Here is a 7,816-nt window from a genome sequence, read left to right as displayed (position 1 = left end):
CGGACGGACGGACGGACGGACGGACGGACGGACGGATGGATGGATGGACAGACGGACGCCACTGAACAACTTATTTGACAAGCTCGGCTGACTTAGTCAGCTGAGCTAAAAATGTACAAGCTCGCCTTATATATTTTTGCTAACAGAATCATGTGCAGGAGATCAACCTCATGAAGAACACCTTGAAAGCCCCTTAATTATTTCCGCCCAAAACTGAGAAATACAAAGCCATGAACCCTCAGATACATTTGACAGAAACCATAACAAAAAACGAGACAAAGCTATCCAGAAAAAAAGATTTATAGACAGTTCAGGGCTCAGTTGTTTGGTGCCAGCGTTGGTTTTGTAACAAAGGCTGGCACCAATTTTACTTGGTGCCAGGTCAATAGACTTTATATAAGTTAAGAGAAAATACCAGTATCAGCGACAAAACTTGACCAACCAGGCCCCGCTATAGTAAATGCATTGAACAATGCCCTGCACATATACATGCTTCCCAATTGGTGGCTTGCATTGGAACTAACTTTTTCCTCCTTGTCCGTCATTAAAGGCATTCCAGTGTGTTGGTCAACCATGACTATCTCGTTTGTCCCTCCACCATAAGGCCTAGTTTCACCTTATGACATCACTATTTTGGACACTCGGCGCCCCATTTCTGGAAAGGTGTATAAAGTGTGGCATTCAAGACTCCCGACCCACACCGACAATTTCAGGCTCCATTATTTAGCAGATGAAGGCCATTGGCTTCATCAACTGCCACCAACATTTTCAGGGTTACAATTACCGAACAACTACCATTCATTATACATCAACCAAGCCTATTTTTTTTGTAATCACACACAAACTAATAGGCTATCCATTAACTTTCAAGTAACTACAGACATTCAAAACTTCAGTGTAAAGTTATAACTATGTAAAGTTATCAAAATTCTGGAAAAACAGTGGTCAAAACTGCCACATGTCCATACTAGACAGGGCATGCGCCAGGTCAAAATTCTAATTTGCCACCGATACTGGAAATGTGAAAGAAATGTGTCAAATTCTTCTCTTTTTCAATTTTTCATTTAGCCACAGAGACAAATGTTGGTGTCAATTTCACTTATTTCCTCAATTATTGCCTGTGGCTAGCCTATTAAATCCCAGCGCCAACCCTGCCAGAAATAAGATATTTTGGGACATAAGGCCGCCCTAGTCATCTATTTCAGGTTTCTCTTTCGATTTTCACTTTGTGTCTGAATTTGTTTCCTGACCGAAAAACGCTCCATGTTCTTCTCAGAGCTTTGCCTTACAGAAGGACTCGCCTATAACCATGTGTGGCTTGGGGAGGGGAAACAATCCAAGAGTACGCTTGAAGGCTGGTACATTCTCTATCTGAACAGGCTGCAAAGAAAAATAAACCATGTCAATTTATACACTGGAGCAGATTCTGAAAGTATGACATTCAGAGAGTTATCTGGGTCGAGTGGTGAAATGCATCACTGCATACAGCGGACATCTCGAGTGCCTTCCACCAAGTGGTATCTGGAGAAGGTCTGTCTTTAAAATTCTAGTATAAGAAACACCTCTACGCCCATTATAGCAGTGATGGAGGGGGGCTTCATTGTACATCAATGGGCTATGGGCAGCTATAGTATACTAACGCGAAAGAGAATTTGATAATATTATAAAACAACACAACACAATAGCAATATCTGTATCTCTCGCATCTTGATAAATACAGTAGAACCTCTCTATTAAGGACACCCTTGGGACTGAAAAGTACTGTCCTCAATAGAGAGGTGTCCTGATCAGAGAGGTAAAATTGAATGGTAACAACCAATTCGGAACTAAAACCAGTGTCCTTAATAGAGAGGGTGTCCTTATTAGAGAGGTGTCGACTAAGGGAGGTTCTACTGTACTGTGTGCATTACCCGATCTTGTGTTATCGCTCTTGTGAGGACAATGGTTTGGCTTGGTAATCCATACCAGGAACCAACATGGCCATGGGTGGGAGGGGATCAGATGGGGCTAAATTTCAGTTAAGTACTTAATATGTAGAAGCCTGGGTGTTTCGCCATGTTTTCGACAGTCACTTTCGGCACATTTCAAAATACATATGTCGGTGGATAAAATGCTTTTATACAACTAATTAAGGATGTACGTTGTCTATGCAGTATGTAGCGTGTGAACACAACCTGCATTAATCAATGTCGGCAAATTAATATGACCTAGCTGGACTAGAAATACCATAAGGTACTACAATAAAGTAATCTTAAATAATTTGAATTCAAAATGTCGTTAATATTTGCACTTAAATGGAATATGTAAATATGCAGGGTTCATGGCTAACATGTTAATACACATGAATCCACTTTTCGGACAATAATGGCATAATCTCCCTATAAACACCTTGGGTGCTGAATAATGGAGATATCCGCCACTCCATGACATATACGCTAGGGTACTGAATGACGAAGATCTCCATCATGAAACAACACAGTAAGTTCCAGGAAGAAATCTTTATTATTTTTATCAATTCTTTGAAAAACAGTAAAAAAGGGTGTAACCTCAGCAAACGGACGAAAATGCGAAAAAACGCTCAGCACCCAATGTGATAAGGACACCACTGCATTATGGACACCAACGCCAAGTCCAATTGGTGTCCGCAATAGAGAGGTTGTACTGTACCTAAAAATCATCATAGCAATGAAATCACAATCACAGCTGTTGACTCGGGCAAGCCAAACCGGAATTAATTCAACACGCAAAAATATCGTGCAACTCTGTCAAATTTATGTCAACATTGAAAAATATACTTCAACAATTTATAAGTCAAGTCATCATTTTCAAATACGTGGCAACAATTTCAAAACTATTGTTCAACAATTTAAAAAAATTCGTGCAACACTTAAAAAAATTACATCTCAACAATTTCAAAATTATGGTTCAACAATTTCAAAAATACATCTCAACAATTTCAAATTATGATCCAACATTTCAAAAATTCATGCAACATTTTTCAAAAATACATATCAACAATTTCAAAATTATGGTTCAACAATTTCAAAAAAATCATCCAACATCTTTCAAAAATATCTCGCAACATTTTTTTTGTTCAACACTGAAAAATCTAACAACATTCACGTGACCAAACAAAGTCACATGACCTAGGAATTATTTCAACACGCAAAAAATCTTGCAACTCTGTCAAATTTATCTCAACATTGAAAAATATACTTCAACAATTTATAAGTCAAGTCATCATTTTCAAAATACATGGCATAGTTGACGCCATCTGCTGTTAGTGTTATATCAAGTATTTTGATTATATTCATTGGATATTTATTGTCTGCATATTTCAAGTATAATGAAACATATGCGTCCTTTATTACTGCATTTAAAAGGACGTAGTGACATTACACTGGAACACTCGATTATTGAAACGATAGCGTACTTGCTGAACTTGGAGCAAATATCGCCCTCCCTATTTTAATTGTACAAAGGGTATGTATTGAATTTGTACTGGGGATGACATCAAATTGGGAAATTCGGCGCCGCAAGGATTAATTCATGTGTGCACGTTTTGTATAGTCATTTCTTATTTTTGAGGATAATTTCGACGTCGAAAAATTAATTCTTTGAATCGCGTCATTGATTTTCGTAATACTTCTATGAGTATGCCGCGGATCTACCTTTGTTTTTTCCGTTATCAGTCCTCCTAAACAGCGCCCACCAGCGTCACATATGCATGTGTAATTCGAATCCAGGTTAATGTTTAAGTAGACACCGGTAAATTAGACAACAGTAATTTAGACAAAGTAAATTAGACAATGGTTATTCTCGACAACAGTTAATTAGACAATGGTAATCTAGACACAAGGATAGGTAAATTTGACAATTTGAAGAGGTTCAAATCCAATATATCAAAGATTAGGAAAGATGTTCATTTTTGGAGCTGGCATGATCGTCAGGCTTGTATTTTTCGCCATGTACTCGGGTAAAAGATGGTAGAAACACCGACGGACCTGAGTGTCTTCTCCAAGCACATTTCGCAGAGCTGACAGATCGGCAGCTTCAAAGTCAATAATGGTGATGCGTGGAGATGGCGAGTATCCCAAAGCATCAGCACCCTTCTCGACTAAGGGGACATAGTAGGCCCTGATTATTATTTATTTTATTTATTCATTACACTATAAGGCCTGTCGGCCTAAAGTACAGGAGTACAAGGTAATTAAGTGTGTTACATCATTTTGGCAGCGTGAGGATACATACACCATCAATTTAGGCTATCTCGTCTTCTAAACAAATGATATACAAAGTTTCCCAGATTAGTGCAAACTTTCTTATTGTCCGAATTAAGTAATTCAATAAACTTACACACACTGGGTCTAGTTCTATAGAATCTCGGGATCCATTTGGTTCTTAGATCATTATACAAAGGACACCTAAGACAAGCATGATATTCATCCTCGAGATCATTTAGGTCGCAGAATTTACATATTCTTGCTTCTCTAGGTATAGGTCTTGGCTTATGCCACCTACCACTCTCAATATATAACTTATGTGCAGAGCATCTAAGCCTTGTTAAAGCTATTCTAAGTTTCTCGTCTTTTACAACATTCAGATAATTTGAGAGAACATAGCTAGTTTTCGTTTCTACTAACAAATTCAATCTACTCATTCCTCGACTTTCCATCTCCCATGATTATTGGTAACAATCATACACTCTCTGTTTAAAGGCACTCAAGAACACTTTCTCGTTCGCTACACCCTGGTTTTCCCATACATCTCTAAAACCATAGGGATTACAATTGCAGTTTAATTGCACCAAGCAAAATTTCACAATTACCCAAGCAAAACTTGTTATGAAGGTGTTAAATTTAATTACCTGAGAAATAACAGTCAATAAAAAATTAGTCAATTAATCAAATTTGTGATGATAGGCCTTAGATCATGCAACTCCCAAAATGAAGATCTTCCCTAATCTTTGATATTGGATTGTCTAATTTAACTATCGCTGTGTCTAGTTTACCATTGTCTAAAACGACCATTGTCTAGATTACCATTGCCTAATTTACCATTATCTAAAATAATCATTGTCTAGAATACCGTTGTCTAATTCACTTTGTCTAAATTACCGTTGTCTAAATTACCAGTGTCTAACTAACCGTTCACCATATAATTCAGTAGCCATAAACGAAATAAGTACACCATAACACATTTCCTGAAAACTTTATGACATTTGGGTTTGAGAAGGGAGTTGCTCTGTTGTTGTCCTTTTTTCTTTACTCAGGCCGAGTTTCAGTGGCCTGGGCCCTATAAACCAATCCCATTGTGAACCTGACGCCGATCGGCTTGTATTTTGTTATATTTTCTTTTCAGGACCCTGCCGCAATGTTTCGTTCAATGTCCAAGATGGCAAAGACGTCCACCTCTTTCACAAGATGGGCTCCGCTAGGGTTTAAGGTTAACATGAGACAGCATATAACTCGTAGACCTCAAGTCGTTCCCGCTCGTCTATTAGCGAGTTCCACAGCCAATAACAACCGACGTAACGACAGTCTGGAACCAAAAATCGGGCGGAAACTCGGGAATTATGAAAATTTCCTTTTTGAAACTGGACGCGAGAACGGATGGTCCACTTTCTGTTGTTGTGCCGTCTTTAGATCGGAGATGGAGTTGACTCCGGAACAGATGAAGAAAGCGTTTGAGAACTTACAGAAACGACACGCAGTCTTTCGCCTGGTTGTTACCTTGAAGGATGGTGAGAACTATTTCGCCGAAGTTGCCGATGCACCTAACTATGAGATTCTCCAGACCTCGGATCGGAGAGCCGTTATCGCAAGAGCGGAACAAAACAGATTTACGTACGGGCAACTGCTTATGCGATTTAAAGTCCTTACGCCTGAAACTTCTGACCGTGGATTTCTCTATCCGGTCATTATCGCCGCTCAAACATGTGCGTTTGACGGAAAGACACTGAAAGCGAATGTGCTCACTGATCTAGCTTACTTTCTAGAAAAGGCCTTGCTTCAAGACGGAGATGATAACATAGAAAGTCTGCCTATGCTTCCTGTTCGCGAAGACCTTTTAGATCAGTATCCAGATAGCAGATCTAACAATCTAAAGCCTAATGACTGGAATACTCACAAAGACCTTTTGATTAAACTTCTTGAGATGCATAAGCCGAGTCACCCACAACCCTGTTCGGGAATAACAGGTTTCGTTTTGGACAAGGAGCAGAATTCACAACTGCTGCACGAGGTGGCCCAACATAATGTTTCATTGAACAGTGTTTGCGTTGCTGCACATGCAATGGCATTGTACAGGTTGCAAATTGATTTAGGGCTCCTCTCTGACCAGGGGTGGTCACTGCAATCCCCCTTCGCGGCAGACATGCGGCCTTATGCGAAACCGAAACTCCCTGGGTCCCACGCCGGTGTCTGGGTAGCTGAATTCACTAACCACATAATAATTCCGGCAAAAATGGCGAGTTGTAATAGTAAAGAGGCACTCTGGAAGCTCGCAGCCTCCATCCATAAAGAAACTCGGGAACTTACAGCCGATCCCGAACCGACTCTGGGAAGTATTAAGGGATACAACGAGTTCCATAAGAAATTTATGTCGGACCGGCAAGCGTATTATCGTGACGATGGTTACCCAGCACAGGATCTATTCTACATATCAAATTTCGGGAAATTGCCCAATTCTCCCGGAAAAGGAAAAGTTAGTTTAGACGAGGTAGAGTTGATAACTGGTACCACGGGATCCACTATGTTTATTCACGACATTCATCGTCTCAATTCTTCGTCTCTGTTTCACTGGGAACTCTCATACAGTAAGATGTTTGTGTCCGATGAACTGGCCGAAAAGTATCTATCTCTGATAAAGGAAGAACTCGAAAGATACCTCATGGAGTAGGAAATCGGTGAATGCTGCGGCAATCCGAAGTTGAACGAAAACAATCGCTAATTGGATGGAAAAAGCCCGCCGAGCCAAGATACCGCCAGGAATGTTAGTTATTTGATTTGCAAACATTACTTTGGACTTTTTCATTTTGAATAATATCAACTCACAGAATTTAGGTCATTCTTGGATCGAATATAATATATAATATATATATATATAATATAGTATAGGAACTCACATCGATTTCTAGGTTTTTCAGGGGCGGAAAGATATACTCTCACATGTGCACAGGCAGTAAACTTGGTCGCGTATCTCAAATTCTGACACATCTCATGAAAACGCAAATAAAACAATGTAGAATCACTGGATCTTGAAATAAGATCGCAGGCTGTAAATGGCACCATTTATATTGCCCAGTACTCCAAAGAAATTTTTTTGCACATTGCACTTTTCTGAAATATTATATTCAATAAATCGTTTTCTCATACATCACATAATGGCCCGCCATTAGTCCATTCAGTAACCTGGCAGAGGGCAAGTCCGAACTCGATGATAGACCATACAAAGCACTGGCTAAGTGCTATTCTTACCTCCTTTGTGTTGGTACAGGGTAAAGATTATTGCCGTTGTAACAGTAACAAATGCTCCCCTAGAAAAAGTGTCCGGCCCTATTGTATTCTGTAATATTGTTCTATAGAGACCCTGATTCAATAGCTCAGAGATTGAAGCGCATAATAGAAGCCTTTGTTTCCCGGGCATTCTATCCTAGGACATTTTTTTAAACTCCTCGTCATTCTCGGTCTTTGCTGCCTCAGACTCGTTAGTTGGGGCTGACGATATGCACAGCTAACTTGCGCCGCTTTGGTGCATCGGCTGCGATATAACTCCAGAAGAGGAAAGACGATTACTTTATGAGACATCACACAAG

At 39.6% G+C, this 7,816-nt stretch overlaps 1 protein-coding gene across 2 annotated transcripts; it reads left to right on the top strand.

Annotated features, from left to right (window-relative positions):
* Window positions 1-2,429: 2,429 nt before the first annotated feature.
* On the top strand, window positions 2,430-7,396 carry LOC135489534 (uncharacterized). 2 transcript variants are annotated; one of them, XM_064774927.1, is made up of 2 exons: window positions 2,430-2,478; window positions 5,362-7,396. In XM_064774927.1, the coding sequence occupies exon 2, from the start codon at window positions 5,374-5,376 to the stop codon at window positions 6,898-6,900; it is 1,527 nt and encodes a 508-aa protein (XP_064630997.1). In that variant the 5' UTR covers window positions 2,430-2,478; window positions 5,362-5,373; the 3' UTR covers window positions 6,901-7,396. The 2 variants fall into 2 exon arrangements, with proteins under 2 accessions (XP_064630997.1, XP_064630996.1); XM_064774926.1 differs by lacking the exon at window positions 2,430-2,478 and adding an exon at window positions 3,409-3,483.
* Window positions 7,397-7,816: the final 420 nt, after the last annotated feature.

Source organism: Lineus longissimus, chromosome 6 (assembly GCF_910592395.1).
Source record: "Lineus longissimus chromosome 6, tnLinLong1.2, whole genome shotgun sequence".
NCBI classification, from domain to species: Eukaryota; Metazoa; Nemertea; class Pilidiophora; order Heteronemertea; family Lineidae; genus Lineus; species Lineus longissimus.
Note: the sequence above shows the minus strand (reverse complement) of the source record. Positions and strands in the feature narration are given on the sequence as shown.

Excerpts from the sequence above, each read along its gene's own strand:
- LOC135489534 (XM_064774927.1), top strand. The coding sequence starts at position 5,374 with ATGTTTCGTTCAATGTCCAAGATGGCAAAGACGTCCACCTCTTTCACA.